This window comes from Scyliorhinus torazame, chromosome 9 (assembly GCF_047496885.1).
Source record: "Scyliorhinus torazame isolate Kashiwa2021f chromosome 9, sScyTor2.1, whole genome shotgun sequence".
In the NCBI taxonomy this organism is placed as follows: Eukaryota; Metazoa; Chordata; class Chondrichthyes; order Carcharhiniformes; family Scyliorhinidae; genus Scyliorhinus; species Scyliorhinus torazame.
In genome coordinates, this window is record NC_092715.1 from 91,110,935 (window position 1) to 91,132,624 (window position 21,690).

General features: G+C 48.8%; 1 protein-coding gene across 3 annotated transcripts in view; it reads right to left on the bottom strand.

The window, feature by feature from the left end:
• The window catches only part of LOC140430004 (ATP-dependent clpX-like chaperone, mitochondrial), a 123,755-nt gene that overhangs the window by 101,663 nt on the left and 402 nt on the right, over positions 1-21,690 (bottom strand). For all 3 annotated transcript variants that reach the window (XM_072517575.1, XM_072517576.1, XM_072517574.1), the window contains exon 2: positions 13,566-13,729. In XM_072517575.1, the coding sequence (XP_072373676.1) occupies positions 13,566-13,729 (164 nt within the window). The remainder of the gene's footprint in view (positions 1-13,565; positions 13,730-21,690) is intronic.

Below are 21,690 nucleotides of genomic sequence, written 5' to 3' on the forward strand. Positions count from 1 at the left end.
GCCGCAGTTCGCCTCCATCATGCTCGACCAGTCCCGGCTCACAACCTCGCAACCGCAATGACGACGGTGAAAGTCGATGGGCACAAGACATCTTGCCATCTGGACTCTGGGAGCACGGAAAGCTTCATCCACCCCTCTACGGTAAGGCGCTGCTCCCTTGTGGTACACCCAGTTACCCAGAGAATCTCCCTGGCCTCTGGATCCCATTCCATGGAAATCCGGGGGTACTGCATCGCCACCCTCACCGTCCAGGGTATAGAGTTCAGCAACATTCCGACTCTACGTCCTCCCCAACCTCTGCGCTGCCCTGTTACTCGGCCTGGACTTCCAGTGCAACCTCCAAAGCCTAACTCTAAAATTAGGCGGACCCCTACCACCCCTCACCGTATGCGGCCTCACGACCCTCAAGGTCGACCCACCTTCCCTGTTTGCAAACCTCACCCCGGATTGCAAACCCATCGCCACCAGGAGCAAACAGTACAGTGCCCATGACAGGACCTTCATCAGGTCAGAGGTCCAGCGGCTACTGCGGGAAGGGGTCATTGAGGCCAGCAACAGCCCCTGGAGCGCCCAAGTGGTAGTAGTTAAGACTGGGGAGAAACACAGGCTGGTCATTGACTACAGTCAGACCACAATCGGTACACGCAGCTCGACGCGTACCCCCTCCCACGCATATATGATATGGTCAATCAGATTGCATAGTACCGGGTCTTTTCTACAGTGACCTGAAAGCTGCCTACCACCAGCTCCCCATCCGCAAGGCGGACCGCCAATACACTGCGTTAGAACAGATGGCCGCCTTTACCATTTCCTTTTGGCATCACTAACGGGGTCTCGGTCTTCCAACGCGAGATGGACCGAATGGTTGACCTGTACGGACTGCGGGCCACCTTCCCGTACCTAGATAACGTCACCATCTGTGGCCACGACCAGCAGGACCACAACGCTAACCTTCTCAAATTTCCCCACACTGCCAAACTCCTGAACCTCACATACAATAAGGAGAAGTGCGTGTTCCACACCAACAGCTTAGCCATCCTTGGCTATGTTGTGGAAAACGGAGTCCCAGGGCCCGACCCCAACCGCATGTGCCCCCTCATGGAACTCCCCCTCCTCCACTGCCCCAAGGCCCTGAAACGCTGCCTGGGATTTTTCTCCTATTATGCCCAGTGGGTCCCTAACTATGCGGACAAGACCCACCCACTCATCCACTCCACAGTTTTCCCCAAGACGGCTGAGGCCCACCAGGCCTTCAACCGCACCAACGCAGACATCGCCAAGGCCTAGGTGTAAGCGGTCGACGAGTCCCTCCCTTTTCAGGTCGAGAGCGATGCATCGGACTTCGCTTTGACTGCCACCCTCAACCAGGCAGGCAGACCCGTGGCATTCTTTTCCCGCACCCTCCATGCCTCCGAAATCCGGCAGCCTCTGTCGAAAAGGAGGCCCAAGCCATCGTGGAAGCTGTGCGGCATTGGAGGCATTACCTGGCCGGCAGGAGATTCACTCTCCTCACTGACCAACGTGTCTTCATGTTCAATAATACACAGCGGGGCAAGATTCAAAAATGATAAAATCTTAAGGTGGAGGATCGAGCTCTCCACCTACAATTACAAGATTTTGGATCGCCCGGGGAAGCTCAACGAGCCCCCCCGATGCCCTATTCCGAGGTACATATGCCAGCGCACAAGTGGGCCGGCTCCGGGCCCTACACGATGGTCTCTGTCACCCAGGGGTCACCCGCTTTTACCACGTCATTAAGGCCCGCAATCTGCCCTATTCCATCGAGGAAGTCAGGGCTGTCACCAGAGACTGCCAGGTCTGCGCGGAGTGTAAACCGCACTTCTACCGGCCAGACCGAGTGCACCTGGTGAAGGCCTCCCGCCCCTTTGAACGTCTCAGCATGGACTTCAAAATGGCCCCTCCCCTCCACGAACCGAAACACGTACTTCCTGAATGTGGTCGATGAGTATTCCCGATTCCCCTTCGCCATCCCATGCCCTGATATGACGTCTGCCACGGTCATTAAAGCACTCAACAGCATGTTTGCCTTGTTCGGTTTCCCAGCTTACGTCCATAGCGACCGGGGATCCTCCTTTATAATAATAATAATAATAATAGCTTATTGTCACAAGTAGGCTTCAATGAAGTTATTGTGAAAAGCCCCCAGTCACCACATTCCGGCGCCTGTTCTGGGAGGCCGATACGGGAATTGAACCTGCGCTGCTGACATTGGTCTGCATTGCAAGCCAGCTATTTAGTTCACTGTGCTAAACCAGCCCCTTATGAGTAATGAGCTGCATCAGTTCCTGCTCAGCAAGGGCATTGCCTCGAGCAGGATGACCAGCTTCAACCCCCGGGGAAACGGGCAGGTGGAGAGGGAGAATGGGACGGTCGGAAGGCCGTCCTGCTGGCCCTGCAGTCTAAAAGTCTCCCGGCCTCCCGCTGCCAGGAGGTCCTCCCTGACGCGCTCCACTCCATCCGATCGCTACTCTGCACTGCAACTAATGAACCCCCCCCCCCTCACCCATGAACGTCTCGTTGCCTTCCCCAGGAAGTCCATCTCTGGGGTTTCACTCCCAACATGGCTGGCAGCTCCTGGACCCGTCCTCCTTCGCAAACACGTGCGGATCCATAAGGCGGACCCATTGGTCGAAAGGGTACAACTTCTGCACGTGAACCCGCAGTACCCCGACGGGTGCCAAGACACAGTCTCCCTCCGGGACCTGGCACCAGCTGGATCCCCACCCACGGCCCACCACCCGACAACCCCCCTCCGATTGCCCCAGCGCCACCCACCCTCCCCACAGCGCACCTCACTACAGCCCCCGCCCCAGGACGATCCGTCCTCCCACTGGTTCCACCCAGGGATGAAGACGAGGACAACACGCTCCCGGAGTCACGGGCGACCAAGTCGGCGCCCGCATCACCACTGGGACTGGGATGCTCACAGCGGAGGATCAAGGCACCCAACCAGCTGAATTTGTAAACGTCGCCAGGACTGTAAATTTTTCACCAAACTATAACTTTTTCCACCATCCCTGCTGGACTTTTTTTTAACCGGGGGTGAATGTGGTCGTCACCACTGACTGTATAATAGTTGTAACGATGATTATTAGAGGCAATACGGTAAGGCTCCTGTACTATAGTACGGGGGTAAATCCCTGCCTGCTGGCTCCACCCAGTAGGCGGAGTATAAGTGTGTGCGCACACCGGAGCTGCTCCCATTCTGGTAGCAGCTGCAGGAGGCCACACATCTCTGCTTAATAAAGCCTCGATTATTCCCTACTCTCGTCTCGTAGTAATTGATAGTGCATCATCCACTTAAAAGGCAAAGTCCTGCCTCCCTTAAAGGGAAAGTTCATATTCTGGGGAGGTCATAGAAATCATATGGTCCTGATCCTGGGACCTCCATGGGGGTTATAACATATTCCTTCGTTCAATTCAGGACAGATGCAACCCGCATTCACAAGACTGCCATCTACTCATGTTCAGCCTGTATTTTCTGTCCTGTTTTCTTTTTTCTCTTTCTTCCTGATCCATTTCACCACCACAAGACCCCTGAAGGGAAATAGGAAAGTAGACAATGCTCCTGAAGATGCATTTTGAGGCACTTTAGTCCTCCCAGGATCCAACTTAGACACTGGTACTCCATGGAGACTATGCAGCAATCTAGAGGTGTCCACAACGGTGAAACACCCATCGCCAGTGAGGAATATTAACTACTGGTAAAAAGGTCATCCCAGGAAGGATGTTACTGGAAGAGCCTCTTCCAGGAAGAACTGCTTCTCACAGAGAGTGGTGAATTTGAGGAACTCGCTACCCCAAAGTGCAGTGGATCTGAGTCCATAAGATCATAAGACATAGTAGCAGAATTAGGCCACTCGGCCCATTCAATCATGTCTGCTCCGCCATTCAATCATGGCTGATATTTTTCTCATCCCCATTCTCCTGCCTTCTCCCATAATCCCTGATCCCCTTATTAATGAAGAATCTATCTATTTCTGTGTTAAAGACACTCAGTGATCTGGCCTCCACAGCCCTCTGCGGCAAAGGGTTCCACAGATTCACCGCCCTCTGGCTGAAGAAATTCCTCCTCTTCTCTGTTCTAAAGGATCGTTCCTTTAGTCTGTGATTGTGTCCTCTGCTTTTGTTTTTTTCCTACAAGTGGAAACATCCTTTCCAACGTCCACTCTATCCAGGCCTCGCCGTATCTTGTAAGTTTCAATAAGATCCCCCCTCATCCTTCTAAACTCCAATGAGTACAGGCCCAGAGTCCTCAACCATTCCTCATACGACAAGTTCTTCATTCCAGGGTCCATTCTTGTGAACCTCCTCTGGATCCTTCCCAAGGCCAGCACATCCTTCCTTAGATACAGGTCCCAAAACTTCTCCAAATGGGGTCGGACCAGAGCCTTATATAGCCTCAAATGTATATCCCTGCTCTTGTATTCTCGCCCTCTCTCCATGAATGCTAACATTGCATTTACCTTCCGAAATGCCGACTGAACCTGCACGTTAACCTTAAGAAAATCGTGAACAAGGACTCCCAAGTCCCTTTGTGTTTCTGATTTCCTAAGCATCTCCCCATTTAGAAAATAGTCTATGCCTCCATTTCTCCTACCAAAGTGCATAACCTCACACTTTTCCACATTGTATTCCATCTGCCGCTTCTTTGCCCACTCTCCTAGCCTGTCCAAGTCCTTCTGTAGCATCCTGCTTCCTAAATACTACCTGCCCCTCTATAGATCTTTGTATCAGCTGCAAACTTAGCAACAGTGCCTTCAGTTCCTTCTGCCAGATCATTAATGCATATTGTGAAAAGATGTGGTCCCCGCATCGACCCCAGCGGCACACCACTAGTCACCGGCTGCCATCTGAAAAAGACCCCTTTATCCCCACTCTCTGCCTGCTGCCAGTCAGCCAATCCTCTAACCATGCCAACATCTTACCCATAACACCATGGGCCTTTAACTTATTTAACAGTCTCCTATCCAGCACCTTAACAAAGGCTTCTGGAAATCTAAATAAAGCATGGCCACTGGTTCTCCTTTGTCTGACTTCCTTGTTACTTCCTCAAATAATCATTAAATGGTTTTAAGAAAGAGATGGATATATTTTTGATAACGTACGGGTTAAAGGGATGTGGGCAACAGGTGGAGAGGTGGATTTGAGACCAGGAAGAGATCAGCCATGATCTGATTGAATGGCGGAGCAGGCTCGAAGGGCTGAATTGTCTACTTCTGTTCCTAATTATTATGTTCCAATGTTCCAGCTTTGGTAAATCAATGGAAATAAAGACATTGAAAATCCAACCATAAGAACGAAACAATATTGGAAGGTGAGAGCAGGAGTTTGACCATTGTGGCTGAGAGTATGCAGGAGTCCGCATCCACTTTCTGTAGTTTCATCATACTTGTTGTCTTGTTTGGATAGTGTGACCGCCAACCAGGATACTGCAGTTTGGGCCTGACTGCAGGAGTCCAACACACTGAGGAAAATATGGTACAATATTTTGAAGTCACAGTTTTCTACAAATTGACACCATTTGGTAAGGTGCCCCATTTTTGTCTGCTGATAGTCTAGAAAGGTATTTATTTGTGGGTCAGCTCATTAACATATCCAATGGTGTAAAGATGGTGTAAAAATGTCCAAAACAGAAATAATAAATGGGAAGCAGTGAAGTTGGAAAACAGCCTTTTAAAAAGCTGAAGGTAGCATCAGCAGTCTGGGGAAACTCACTCGAGTAAGGAATTGTGCTTAGCTCAGTGAGTTGACTGCCAATAAGTTTGACTAGATACCTCATCACTGTTGCTGTGCTACTTTATAAGAATGTCTGACATAAGAGAGGGGATAAGGGGTTGGCAGAGGTGCAGATGCCACAATTTTACTGAGTCTGATTTGCAAAGCTTTGGAATGAAATAGAACACAGAAAAGATAAAGGCCCAGGTTTGCGCCACAATGGAGATGCTCCCTCATGGTAAAAATAGCAGAAATGACAAAATTCCTGGGCGGGATTCTCCGTTGCCCGAAGCCAGTATTATAATCGGCGATGGGGCGGAGAATCCATCCCGATGCTGGAATCGGGCCTGGTGCCGGTTTGTGAGTCTCCGCCCCCTCCAAACCTGCATCATCGTGATGCGCACCACACGCGGTTGCAATGCCTTGACAACTCATCGGCCTGGCCCACTCGCGATGCTCCATCCCGATAGGCCAATTTCCCGATGGCACGGGACACGTGTCCTCACAAAAATCATAAACCCGGCTGCGGACTGTGTCCAGCATTGCCACACACAGCCGGGATCCGTTCCTTTGGCCTGAGGGGCTTCAGCAGGGATTGGGGGAACTGGTGGGGGGTGGCCAGGGGGTGGGTTGTGGGGTTGCAGTTTGCGGGTCGGGTCAGCACACGGCCGGCGCCATGTTGTACGGTGCGACCGCTGCAGGTTGTCAGCCGTGCGCATGCATGGCTCGGGACCCGGCCATTCTACGGCCGTTTTCTGCACGATCCGCGGGCGTTTCACGCAACGCCGGTGCTAGCCCATCCCCGGTTCCGGAATCGGTGAGAGGTTTGTGTCGATTTGCCGGTCGTGAAACAGCACGTGTCCCAAGCCAGCATCGGCACATAGCTGCAGAAACGGAGAATTCTGCCCCCTAAGTTTCACTCCCAAGGCAAACAAGGCATTTTCTATTTTTACAGGGCAGGACTGGGGATGGACCGGGCTACACATATGCAGTTTATGCAGACAGCTGTTTACTTAAACGTCAGCTGCCTTGCTGAAACTGTACAAGGTACTGGTGAGATCACATCCGGAGTACTGTGAGCAGTTGTGGTCTCCTTCTTTAAGGAAATATCTTATTTAGTTGGAGATGATTCAGAGAAAATTCACTAGGATGAAACCCGGTATGGAGGGTTTGTCTTATGAGCAAAGGTTAAACAAGTTGGGGCTCTACTCATTGGAATTTAAAGAATGAGAGGTGACCTCATTGAAACATATATGATTTTTAAGGGGCTTGACAGTGTAAATGCTGAGAGGTGTAGCCCCTTATGGGAAAGTTTAGGACCAGAGGGCATTGGCTCAGAATAAAGGGGTGCCACTTTAAGACTGAGGTGAGGAGGAATTTCTTCTCAGAGGGTTGGAAGTCTTCGAAACTCCTTGTCACAGAGAGTTGTGGGGCAGAGTCCTTCACCGCAATCTACTGTTCTTGTCGCGCCCGAGGCCATTAAATCTCGCAAGAGGTCTCTCACAAGACTTAATGGCCTCATTTAATCTCGCGAGGTCTAACAAGATCTCACAAGGCATCACGATCTGGATCCTGCTTTGCATATTCAAATGAGCAGTCAGGCTCACCTGAATATGTTCGTGTCAGAGTTACCCAACGTGCAGGACCTAACGCTCATGCCTCAGAGATCCCAAACAAGTTGTATGTGACGGATCCGATCCCCACAATCGGTGATATTATGGCACTGTTGAAGCATTTTGGAGACATTTCTGGGTATAAATTGGATTTTGGGGGGTGGGGGGGTGGCACAGTGGTTAGCACTGCTGCATCACGGAGCCGAGGATCCGGGTTCGATCCTGGCCCTAGGTCATTGGCTGTGTGGTGTTTGCACATTCTCCCCATGTATGCACGGATCTCACCCCCACAGCCCAAAGATGTGCAGGGTAGGTTGATTGGCCACGCTAAATTGCCCCTTAATTGGAGTTTTAAAAAAAATAAATAAATTGATTTGGGAAAAAAGTGAGTGTCTTCCACTGGGGAGGGGAGTCAGTCTGGGGGTGTTGCCATTCCGTTTAATGGGCTCACATTTTAGGTATTTGGTGGGGCAGGTAGCTTGGGATTGGGCACAGTTTCGGAAGCTGAATTATACAAGCTTGGCGAGTAGGGTGAAGACTGACTTACAGAGGTGGGATAGTCTCCCTCTGTCCTTGTGGGCAGAATTCAGTAGGTGAAGATGAATGTTTTGCCCTGGTTTCTATTTCTGTTCCAGTATTTGTCAGTTTTTCTGACAAAATCCGTTTTGGGGGAGTGGAGTGATCGATTTTGTCCTTTAGTTAGGCGGGTTAAATTAGGTAGGATTCCGAAGACAGTCCATCCGAGGGACCGACAGTCATTGAGCTTAGCGCTGCCGAGCCTGATATATTATTGTTGGGCGGCAAATGCTGAGAGGTTTCTGGGGTGGTGCGGGGATCCTGAGACTGTATGGGTGCGGATGGAGTCAGGTTTATGTAGGGTGTCGGGGTTAAGGGCCTAAGTGACAGTCTCGCTGCCCTTTTCTCTGGGGAAATATTCAGCAAACCTGGTGGTGGTCGCCACACTGAAGATATGGAGACAATTTCGGCAGCACTTTATATTGGGGGTGGTATTGAAGCTGGCGACGATTTGTGAGCATACGGACTAGGAGCAGGCCATCTGGCCGCTCGAGCCTTCTCCGCCATTCAATAAGATCATGGCTAATCTTTTTGTGGACTCAGCTCCACTTAGCTGCCCGCTAACTGTAACCTTTTATTCCTTTACTGCTCAAAATTCTATCTACCTTTGCCTTAAAAACATTCAACGAGATAGCCTCAACTGCTTTACTGGGCAGGGTATTCCACTGATTCATGACCCTTTCGGTAAAGAAGTTCCTCCTCAACTCAGTCCTAAATCTGCTCCCCTTTGTTTTGAGGCTATGGCCCCTAATTCTAGTTTCACCCGCCAGTGGAAACAACCTCACTGCTTCTATCTGATCTATTCCCTTCATAATTTTATATGTTTCTACAAGATCCCCCCTCATTCTTCTAAATTCCAATGAATATAGTCCCAGTCTACTTAGTCTCTCCTCATAATCCTCTCAACTCCAGAATAAACCTGGTGAATCTCCTCTGCACCCCCTCCAGCGGCAGGACATCCTTTCACAAGTAAGGAGACCAAAACTGTACACAGTGAGAACCACGCGCTGGATTCTCCGAAAATGGGGCTCTGTCCCCATGCCAGCGTAAAAACGTTGGCATTTCACTCTTGACTTTCCTTAAAAAAGTCGAGAGCGATTCACTACCTGCAGGGGGCTGGCAGGGCCCCGGAGTGCTTCTCGCAGCTCTGGCTGTGGATACGGGTCTCCGCAATTCAGGTCGGGAGTCCGCGCATGCGCGCGGCGGCGACCTGGAGCGGCCGCGCCATGCGCGATGGCAGACTCGGACCATGGACCGACATCGAGAATGTAGGCCCCCAGAGATGGAGCGCACCCGCGGATCTGAGCCGCCCAATCGCTGCCCTGGCCGCACATGAGGCCCCCCCCCCCCCCCGCAGTGCTCAATCCCCCCGCCCTCCACCAGGGCGGCCGCGGACTGAGTCCGCAGCCACCACCCGAGGTTCTTGCTGGCCAATACGTGGTTAGAACCACGCCGTTGGGAACTTGGCCAGTTTTGCCCGGAGAATCGCGGGGGGGGGGTCATCTGTCAATGGCCCCCTAGCCGCGCCGCGTAGGTCGCGCGCGAGCGATTCTCAGGGGACTGGAGAATCGCGGGAGTGGCGCCGGCTACAATTTCCGCGTAAACGGGGTTTCTCCACCCCCACACCGAATGCGATTTCGGCCCCACATGTTTGAGTCGGCAAGGTTGGATGCTCGATTTAGGGGATGGGAGGAAAAGGGGGTGCAAGGGATGAGGGATTTGTTTTTAGAGGAGCGATTTGCGAGCTTGGAGGAGTTGTCGGAGACATTTGGGCTTTCACAGGTGGATAGATTTCAGTAAACACCCCAATTCGCAATTTCATGAAAAAGATCTTTGACATTCCTTGTGGTGCCGTCGTTCTCATTGTTGGAGACGGTTTTGTCATTGGCAGGGATGGAGGAGAGGAGTACCTCAGGGATTTATGGAAGGGTTATGGCAAAGGATGCAGTGTCGGTGGAGGCGGGTCAAGGCTAAGTGGGAGGAGGAGTTGGGGTTTGGAGCTGGAGGATGGGGTGCAGTGCGAGGCTCTATATAGGGTGAATGCAACGTCGTCATGTGCGAGGTTAGGGTTGATACAGTTGAAGCTAGAACATCGGGTCCATTTGATCAAATCCAGGATGAACAGGTTGTTTACGGGAGTGGAGGATGAGAGTGAGCGTTGTGAGAGGGGCCCGGCTAATCCAATGCACATGTTATGGTCATGTCCCTAAGCTTGTGGGGTTCTGGGTCTCCTTCTTTGGCTCCATGTCGGCAATTTTACAAATTGACCTTAATCGCTGTCCAATAGGGGTGATATCTGGGGTGTCTGACCTGCCGGAGCTGCAGACCGAAGCAGCGGCCAAACTTCTGCCCTTCGCCTCGCTGCTTACTCGGGGGCGGGTGCTGATCGGTTGGAGGTCAACCTCTCTATCCAGTGCCTCAATATGGCTGTGGGAATCTTGTATCTTGAGAAAGTTAAGTACTCTGTGAGGTGAGCAATTGAGGTGTTCTACCAGAGATAGCAGCGATTTACCTTGCAGTTTAAAGAGCTGGTCACTGTTAGTTGCCAGGGAGCGGGGAGGGAGGAGGGTATTGAGATGGGAGTTCTGTTGTTGGCGGGCGTTTTCTTCGGGTGGTTGTTATTGTATTTGCTATTATATATAAAATTGAAAAAGGTGCATTAATAACAAAAGTTAAACATCATTGGTGAAAAGTGCTTAAACCCATTGGAACTGTCAAAGCTGACAAGTCAACTGAGGTCATCTTGTGAACCCGGAGCAGAAACCTGACAGGCAAGTTGGGAATGTTGTGATTGATCACTTTGCTAACTCTGTACAATAAAAGGATTCTCGCAGAATCCCCCGAGTAAGCAGCGAGGCGAAGGGCAGAAGTTTGGCCGCTGCTTCGGTCTGCAGCTCCGGCAGGCCAGACACCCCAGCTATCACCCCTATTGGACAGCGATTAAGGTCAATTTGTAAAATTGCCGACATGGAGCCAAAGAAGGAGACCCAGAACCCCACAAGCTTAGGGACATGACCATAACATGTGCATAGGATTAGCCGGACCCCTCTCACAATGCTCACTCTCATCCAAGAAGAAAAAGGAAAGCATTACAACCCAGGAACCATTGTTACAGTAGAGGAGCCAGAACTTGGAGCTCATAGAACAAGAACAACCATTGCAGAAGGAAGGGCTTGAGTTTGGAGCTCAGAGGAGAAGAACAACCATTGCAGAAAGAAGGCCCTGAGGATTGGAGCTCAAAGAAGAAGATATCCACATCGAGTGACTGAGCCTGGCCAGCTCCCTCACTAGACCGGGTAATACCTAGTTCTCAGTGATCTCTGTATTATGATCACAGAAATCATGATTAAGCTAGCTCTTTTGAATAAAGTATTAAATTCAGATATCTTTAAGCCAATCAAGCAGGGGGTTGGCCAATGTTGGCATAGGAAGTACATTGGCAGCATGGTGGCACAGTGGTTAGCACTGCTGCCTCACTGCCCCAGAGACCCAGGTTCGACCCTTGTCTGTGTGGAGTTTGCATGTTCTCCCCATGTCTGCATGTGTTTCCTTTGGATGCTCCAGTTTCCTCCCACAACCCAAATATGTGCAGGTTAGGTGGATTGCTCATGCTAAATTGCTCCTAGTGCCCAGGGATGCAGTAAGGTTACGGGGATAGGGTGGGGGAGTGGACCTAGGTAGAGTGGTCTTTTGCAGTGTCGGTGCAGACTCAATGGGCTATATGGCCTCTTGCTACACTGAAGAGAATCCATGATTCTCTGATGGAGGTCATGGGGGTACAAGGACATGAGGTTGGGCAGAGGGGCATGAATTGGCAAGTATTGAGAGCCATGGGGGTGGATGGGGACATGAGGTTGCATAGGTGGCAAGGATGAGACATGGGGAGTTTGCAGGGGTGAGAACTGATTGTTTTAATCATTGCCTCAATTAAATGCAACAAGGTTCAGGAAACAAGCTCTGCCCATCCCAGCTCTGCACACGACAGCCTCTGCACTTGTTATGGGGGCGACAGATCCAACTTCTAATCCAGCCCAACTCCCACCGGAATTAAAATCAGAACTGCTGGCCACCATTTTTAAAGGTCAGGTTTGCAGAGCTTGGGGGCGGCACACGGTAGTGCAGTGGTTAACGCTGCTGCCTCACGGCGTCAAGGTCCCAGGTTCGGTCTCGACCCTGGGTCACTGTCCGTGTGGAGTTTGCACATTCTCCCGGTATCTGCGTGGGTCTCACCCCCCACAATCCAAAGATGTGCAGGGTAGGTGGATTGGCCATGCTAAATTGCCCCTTAATTGGAAAAAAAAATTGTGTACTCTAAATTTATTTTTAAAAATGGTTTGCAGAGCTTGGCATTCTCCTCTCTGTGCGCACCTGACCAGGGAGCGAAGCTCTGGACCCAAGTGTTTCCATGATAGGAAATGCCATGTGGAGGGAGATGGCCATGTTATGGAGCACCAATTTTTCCACTCTAGGATTCCCTACCCTCGCCAGAAAATGTTCAAGGACCTCACCAAGGCAGACAAGGTAACAAACCAGCCAGCTTCACATTTTCCCCTTGCATCACAAACACCAGGATGCTCTTCACCCTCTAAAAGTGACAGCTATACAAGCATCACTTCATAATACACTCTAATTAGGGTGGCCAATGACTCAATCCTTCAAGTATAGCTACCCATCTCCTATAACAGCAATTACTTAGCTCGCAAACATAAATCCCTTCCTCTTCTATACCTAACAGGCTAATACCACAATGGTTCTTACTTTACCTCACCCATACTGTTTGGCATACTTCTCAATTAATAACCTTGCCCTCATGGAGGGAGAGAGGGAGGTGCGGTACATTCTACCGAAATTCTGCCTGACTCTCCCTTTATCCAGTACACTGCTCCTACTTCTCCATGGAGTTGGCCTGCAAACAGGGATTGGCATCATATCTCTTGGTGGTCTTATGCTCTTAGACACTCAGGAGCAAGTCCACATCGGTGAAGAAAAATATCCCAAATAATTGCTGCAAAAAAAGTTGTTTCGGCTGCAGAATTCACTATTTCAACTCTCTGACTCACAAACTCCTCCCCTCTGACTATCTCAGCTGATTATGGTGACTGATGCACATTTTAAATCTCACTCTAATTTAGCCCAAGTGCATCCTGAGACCAAAAGCAGGAAACCTAAAGCTGTAATGCCATTGAACCTCATACCTAACTTATTCAAAATGGAGTGGGAAGCTCACAATAAGGGACCTAAAAGCCTGAGAAGATTCAGAGACTTTGATTTAGCATGAAAATTAGAAAAATAACATCTTTAACATATCGTTAGCGAGTAAAGCTTTCACTCCAATGATATGCTGACATTACACTGAATGGAATGTAGAATTTTGAGGTCTTTGGAAGAATTAGGATTGCGGGTCATGCAGAAGTTAATCACCAACTTAGAGTACTTGGGCCATGCAGTAACGTCTATGTAATAATAGTTTAGTAGTATTGGAAAAGAAAAGTCCTATTCTATTGGACTTCATTTCTCGTTGAATTGTTTGACATAGAAGCACAAAGGAAGAGTAAGACATTTTTAAAAAGTAAATCCACATCCTGTATGGATCGAAGGTTATTCAAGTAAAGTAAAAATATAAAATTGCACTCGTACCTGTTTGTTCCACGTATGATCTTTATCACAGTCGTCATCCTTTTTGGCAAATGCCGGAGTTACAGAAAATGTTCTCAGTGGGCTATATGCTGGCTTCTGGATCAATTCACAAGATGTTGTTGCTATGGCCAGAAGTTTGGTGGCTGGTACTAAAACTTGGCAGACTAATAGTAACAAAAGTTTAAAGGACTCAGAACATGCTGCCCAGTCATTCAGAGTTGTGAACCTAATTATTTTAATTTCAACCCTTACCATTTTAAACTTAACTTAGCCCCAGCCTTAAATTATGTACGCTCTTCATTATAAAAAATGCTTAAAAACTTGATCCCCCATTTGATAAGATCTTGGCTGTTCTGATTGCAGCCATTACTTTTCTGTCTATCCCTTCTCCCTGGCAGGTGAGATCAGCCGAGTGGAATGTGTGACCTGTCATATGTGGGAAGTCATGGACCATACCGGCATGCGGGATGTGTTCCCAACTGCAGAAATTTAAGCTCTGGCTTTCGGAGCTTGAGCGGCGGCTAGAGACACTGGCGCATCCGCAAGGCTGAGAATTATGTTGAGTAGCACATTTAAAAAGGTGGTCACACCGCAGCTCAATGAACTGGAAGAAAGAAGGGTGACCACCAGGCAGTCCAAGAGAAACAGGCAGCCAGTGTAGCAGTCCCTTGGGGTCCAGCTCTCAAATTGGTTTTCTATTTTGGAAGCTGATTAGGGTGATGGTTCCTAAAGGGAGTACAGTCAAAGCCATGCTTTTGGCCTGACTGTACAGGAGGGGAGGAATAAAGGAGGAAGAATGACAGTGACAGGGAATTCATTAGTTCGGGGAACAGACAGGCATTTCTGGGGCTGCAGATGTGACTCGAGGATAGTGTGTTGCCTCCCTGGGGTCAGGAATGTCACTGAATAGCTGCAGGGCATCCCAAAAGGGATGGTGATAAGTCAGAGGTTGTGGTACCAATGATATAGATAGAATGAAGACTTGCATCAAGGATTTAGGGAGCTAGGCAGGAGATTAAAAAGTAGGACCCCAAAAGGTTGTAATCTCTGGACCACTCCCGGTGCCACGTGCTAGTGTGTGGAGAAAAAGGAGAATAGAGCAGATAAATGCGTTGCTCAAGGTTTGGTGCATGAGGGAAGCTTTTAGATTCATGTTTGTGTGGCCCAGCCTCCAAGAGAAACCTATTTATGTGTATTTGCAATTGTCTGAGGTATTAGAAAGCCTGCTAATGAGTTGCTGCATCATGTCTCAGAGTATGGAGGCATCTTCTTCCACCTTGTGTTGCATTTAGAGGAAAGTATCAGGGACTCTATTATTTACCACGGGAGTGTGCACTCATTGCTGTGAATGCTGGCTCTCATCAACAGCTTGTGTCATCAGCTCTTGCATTCTGATCAAAGCACTGGTGTCATTGAGGATCAGGCCTTCACCATCCCCACCAATTTGGAGAGGTTGTTGCACTGCCTAGATTGGGGCCTCAATCCCACTGTTGACCCATGGTCTGCTCTCCCAATGATCAGTGGGAGTGATGAACCAGTATCATGGGAGCCATAGTGGCACAACAGGAGTGGCATGTACTGCCTTCACTCATGGTGGAGGCATTTGTGCCCTATCAACACCCCCTCCGCCAATGCCCAACATATAAACAGAAAGCCATTGGACTGGCAAACTGCCTGGTAACAGACAAGATGCCTCAGTCTGCAGTCAAGCCCTCTCAAGCCATCACCAATGGATACTTCATGGCCACCTTGCACCATCAATGCTCAAGCTACACCTGCACAATTATCTCTGGTGACACCTTGGCCCTGTCCTATTTCTCATTACCTGCTGCTCCTCAGCAACATCATCTGAAACATAATGCCGGTTTTTAGTGATTATGCCCAGCACTACCTCACCACCACTTCTCTAAATCCCCCTACTACCTCTATAAATTATCAGGCTGCTTGTCAAATATCCTGTACTGCAACAACATTAATTTCCACAAAATTGGAAAGGCTGAAAACATAGTCTTTAGCCCTAGCCACAAAAATCATTCCCTATCCGCTGACACCCTGCTGAAACCCTCATCCATGTCTTTGTTACTTTTAAAACTTGATTATTGCAGCACATTCCACATTCTTCCTCTGTACACTGGAGGTCATCCTCTGCTATCCATGTCCTATCTTGCACCCAAGTTCCAATCACCCAACAGTACTATGACTGCTAACTCACATTGGTTCCAGGTTAATTAATGTCTCAATTTTTGTCAAGATTTGGTCATCTACTGTAAAACCTCCTTATGAGTCTGGGTGCCAAATGCTGTTTTACAATGCTCCTGAGAAACATCTTGGAATGTTTTATTATGTAAAGATACTGGGCTGAATTTTATGCTAGTGGCAGCACCACCACCACCACACACACCACTGCCCCCCCCCAGGCCACCCCCCAACCCACACCTGGCATAAAAGCCACAGAGAAACCCTTTGCTTGGCTGGCACAGTCCACAGCCAAGTAACGCCATTATTTGGTTTAAGGCAAAATTTCCACCTCCATCGGAGAGGAAGTCTGCTTCAGAGAGCCACTGACAAATCAAAGGCTGGCAGCTCTCTTGTCCCAGCAGCACCCCTGAAAGTGGTGGTCGGTAAGCAAGCCACGATAGAGCGGGATATTCACCCTACAGGCTGGATGTTTGACGGGTAAAATCCCAGTGACAGTGGCAGGAGGCTCTTAGTGGCCATTACTTGGCCACTGAACAGTTTCAATTGGCCAACAGGCAAGCAGCCTGCCTGATGCCTCCCATGCCACTGGTGACATTGCAGCAGGGCAGTAAGGGATGGGTAGGAAATGGGTTGGTGGCAATGCCATGGTGCCCAATATTATGGTTCCCCTCTCATCTGCAATCCTGTCTGGAGGGAGGGGGTTACTGTAAGTTTCAGACCTATGTAAATACAAGCTGAAGTTTGATTCAGGTACATCCAGAGCATGCTAAGTGCTTAGTAGTCAATGTGTCAAATACCTGAAGGTCAATAAAAGGGACCCTATTGCTTGACGGCACTGATTCTATCAATGATAATATAGATATCAACAGCAAAATAAATGAATTTTAAGTTTAAGGAAAGAAAGACTTGCCGGTACCGGGTAGGCGGTGGCATAATTGAATTGTTACTGGACTAGTAATCTAGTAAACCGGAGACCCAGGATAATGATCTGGGAATGCGGGTTGGAATCCCACCACGGCAAGTGATGGAATTTCAAATCAACAAAATATCTGGAAAGAAATGTCCAACCATGAAACCATTGTCGATTGGCGTAAAAACAATCTGGTTCACTAATCTCCCATCCTTACCTGGTCTGGCCTACATGTGCTCCAGACCCACAGCAATGTGGTTGACTCTTGAATGCCCTCCGAAATGGCCCAGCAAGCCACTCAATTATATTCAACTGTTATGAAAACACAAAGGAATGAAACCGAACAGACCAGCCAGCATCAAACCAGGCACCGGAAACGACAATGACAAACCCAGCGCTGCTAACCCTGCAAAATCCACTTTACTAACATCTGGGGGCTTTTACCAAAGTTGGGAGAGCTGTCTCACAGACTAGTCAAGCAACAGCCTGACATAGTCACACTCACAGACTCATAGCTTACAGACAATGTTCCAGACACCACTATCACCATTCCTGGGTATGTCTGTCTCATCGGCAGGACAGACCCAGCAGAGAGGCAGCACAGTCGGGAGGGAGTTGCTCTGGGAGTCCTCAGCATTGACTGTGGACCCCATGAAGTCTCATGGCTTCAGGTTAAACATGGGCAAGGAAACCTCCTGCTGATTACCACGTACTGGCCACCATCAGCTGGTGAATCAGTACTGCTCCATGTTGAACACCATTTGGAGGAAGTACTGAGGGTGGCAAGGGCGGCGAATACGCTCTGGGTAGGAGACTTCGATGTTCATCACCAAGAATGACTTGGTAGTATCACCACAGACCGAGCTGGCCGGGTCTTAAAGGATATAGCTGCTAAACCAGGACTACAGCAGGTGGTGAGGGAACCAACAAGAGGGAAAAAGATACTTGATCCCATCCTCACCAATCTGCCCGCTGCTGATGCCTATGATAGTATCGGTAGAAGTGACCACTGCACAGTCCTTGTGGAGCAAAGTCTCATCTTCAACATTGAGGATACCCTCCATCGTGTGTGGCACTACCACCATGCTAAATGGGATAGACTTCGAACAGATCTAGCAACGCAAGACTGGGCATCCATGAGGCGCTGTAGGCCATCAGCAGCAGCAGAATTGTATTCAACCACAATCTGGAACCTCGTGGCCCAGCATATCCCCCACTCTTACGATTACCAGCAAGCCAGGTGACTTTGTCCCCACAAGGTCTGTGCGGTGGTCACTTCTACCTATACACTCATGGACAGATACATCTGCAGCAGGCAGATTGGTGAGGGTGATGTCAAGTATGTTTTTCCCTCTTGTTGGTTCCTTCACCACCTGATGCAGTCTCAGTCTAGCAGCCATGTCCTTTAGGACCCAGCAAGCTCAGTCTATGGTGGTACTACCAAGCCATTCTTGGTGATGGACATTGAAATCCCCGACCCAAAGCATTCAACCATAATCTGGAACCTCATGGCCTGGCATATCCCCCATTCTATCATTTCCACCAAGCGAGTGATCAACCCTGGTTCAATGAAGAGTGCAGAAGAGCATGCTAGAAGCAACATCAGGTATGCTAAAAAATGAGGTGTCAACCTGGTGAAGTTACAACATAGGACTACTTGTGTACCAAACAACATAAGCTGTAAATAATAGACAGAGCTAAGCGATTCCACAACAAACGCATCAGATCTAAGCTCTGTAGTCCTGCCACATCCAGCCGTGAATGGTGGTGGACAATTAAACAACTCACTGGAGGAGGAGGCTCCACAAATGTCCACATCCTCAGCACATATGTGGAAAAGACAAGGCTGAGGCAGTCACAACAATCTTCAGCCAGAAGTATTGAGCGGATGATCCATTTTGGTCTCCTCCGGAGGTCTCCAGCATCACAGATGTCAGTCTTCAGTCAATACGATTCACTTCAGCAAGAAATGGCTGCAAGCACTGGATACTGCAAGGGCTATGGGCCCTGACAATATTCTGGCAATAGTACAGAAGGTCTGTGCTCCAGGACCTGCCGCACCCCTAGCCAAGCTGTTCCAGTACAGCTACAATACTGGTATCTACCCGGCAATGTGGAAAATTGCCCAGGTGTGCCCTGTACACAAGAAACAGGACAAATTGATCCTATCAGTCTACTCTCCATCATCAAGAAAGTGATGAAAGGAGTCATCAACAGTGCTATCAAGCAGCACTTACTCAGCAATAACCCTCGCACAGATGTTCAGTTTGGGTTCTGCCAGGGTCACGCAGCTCCTGACCTCATTACAGCCTTGGTTCAAACATGGACAAAAGGGCTGAATGCCAGGAGGTGAGATGAGAGTGACTGCCCTTGACATCAAGGCAGCATTTGACCGAGTATAGCTTCAAGGAGCCCCAGCAAAACTGGAGTCAATGGGAATCAAGGGGAAACTCTCAACTGGTTGGAGTCTTATCTGGCACAAATGAAGATGGTTGTGGTGGTTGGACGTCAATCATCTCAGTTACAGGACATCACTGCAGGAGTTCCTCAGGGTAGTGTCCTAGGCCCAACCATCTTCAGGTGCGTCATCAATGACCTCCCTTCCATCATAAGGTCAGAAGTGGGGATGTTTGCGGGTGACTGCACAATGTTCAGCACCATTCGTGACTCCTCAAATAATGAAGCAGTCCATGTCGAAATGAAGCAAGACATAGACAATACCCAGGCTTGGGCTGGCAAATGGCAAGCTACATTTGCGCCACACAGTGCCAGACAATGACTATCTCCTACAAGAGAGGATCTAACCACCACCCTTTGATATTCAATGGCATTACCATGGCTGAATCCCCCATAATTAACATCCTAGGGGTTACCATTGATCAGAAACTGAACTGGACTGGCTATATTAATACTGTGGCTACCAGGGCAGGTCGAAGGCTAGAAATCCTATGACGAGTAACTCACCTGCTGACCCCCCCAAAGCCTGCCCAACATCAAAAGGCACAAGTCAGGGGTGTAATGAAAAACTCTCCACTTGCCTGGATGAGTGCAGCTCCAACAACACTTAAGAAGTTCGACACCATCCAGGACAAAGCAGCCCACTTGATTGCTCCCCCGTTCACAAACATTCAAATTCTCCACCACCGTCGAACAGTGGCAGTCATATGTACCATCTACAAGATGTACTGCAGTAACTCACTAAGGTTCCTTAGACAGCACCTTCCAAATTCACAACCACTATCACATAGAAGGACAAGAGAAGCAGATACCGGGGAACCCCACCACCTGGAGGATCCCCTCCAAATCTCTCACCGTCCTGACTTGAAAATATAATCGCTGGGGAAACATTCTGGAACTCCCTCTGTAACAGCACAGTGGGTGTACCTACACCTCAAGGACTGCAGTGTTTCAAGAAGGCAGCTCACCACCACCTTCTGAAGGGCAACTAGGAATAGCAAATAAATGCTGGCCTAACCAGCAACGCCTACATCCCGTAAATGAATTTGTTTAAAAACGCATCTTTCACAAGACCTGGAACATCACTGGATGAGTTCCTCGGGGTAGTTTCCTGGTCCTCAGTATCTTCATCTGCTTCTTCAATGACCTTCCCTCCGTAATAAGGTCAGAAGTGGAGGTGTTCACTGATGATTGCAGTGTTCAGTGCCATTAGCGAGTCCTCATGAAGCAGTCCATGTTTATATGCGGCAAGACCTGGACAGCATTCAGGCTTGTGCTGATAAGCGACAAGTAACATACAAACCACACAAGTGCCAAGCAATAGCTATCTCCAACAAGAGAGAATCTAACCATCTCCCCATGACGTTCAATGGCATTACCTTTGCTGAATCCCCCACTATTAACATTCTGGGGGTTACCATTATAACTGAACTGGACCAGCCATATAAATACTGTGGCGACAAGAGCAGGTCAGAGGCTTGGAATTCTGCAGCGAGTAACACACCCCTTGATGCTCCAAAGCCTGCTCACCATCTACAAGGCACAAGTCAGAAGTGTTATGGAATGCTCTCCACTTTCCTGGATGAGTCCAGCTTCAACAACACTCAAGAAGCTTGACACCATGCAGGGCAAAGCAGCCTGCTTGATTAGCACTTCATCCATCACCTTCAACATTCACTCCATCCATCACGTGGCAGCAATGTCTACCATCTTACAAGATGCACTGCAGCAACTCACCAAGGCTCCTTCAACAGGACCTTCCAAACCCACAAACTTGACCACCTGGAAGGACAAGAGCAGCAGATGCATGGAAACAGCACCACCTGCAAGTTCCCTTCCAAATCACGCACCATCCTGACTGGGAACTATATCATTGTTCCTTCACTGCTGTTGGGTCAAAATCCTGGTACTGTGGGTGTACCTACACCACAAGGACTGCAGAGGTTCAAAAATGCGACTCACCACCACCTCCTCAAGGGCAATTAGGGATTGGCAATAAATGCTGACCGAGCCAGTGATGACCACATCCCATGAAAAAATATATCTTTTTAAAAAACTGATGTCTCAAAGTGCTTTACAGCTAATGAAGTATGTCGAAAGTGCAGTCACTATTGTAATGTTGATGACTCAACAGCCAATTTGAGTACAGCAATCTCCAATAGACAGCAATGGAATAATGACCAGATAATCTGTGATATGATGTGGATTGAGGAATAATTATTGGCTGGGATACGGAAGATAATGCCCCTGCTTTTCTTCAGAATAGTGCCACGGGTGTAGATGATGTTACATTTTATTTCAAAAACCAAAGGAATAAAGGATAGGTTAATTCTGAAAGTATTTAAAAATGATTTGGCTGGTAGTGAATGTCACTGAATTCATAAAATTATAAATGTATATCAGGCAAACCCAAATTACAGAAAATGCAGGAGGCTGGAACTGGGGCAGGTCAAACCCCAATTGATTTCCAAATGAGGAAGGTTAAGGAAGTTACAGAAGGTTTCCTAACCTTATCTGTCATAGTCCGGCACATCAAAATTTGAAAGAAAGAAAAAAAGT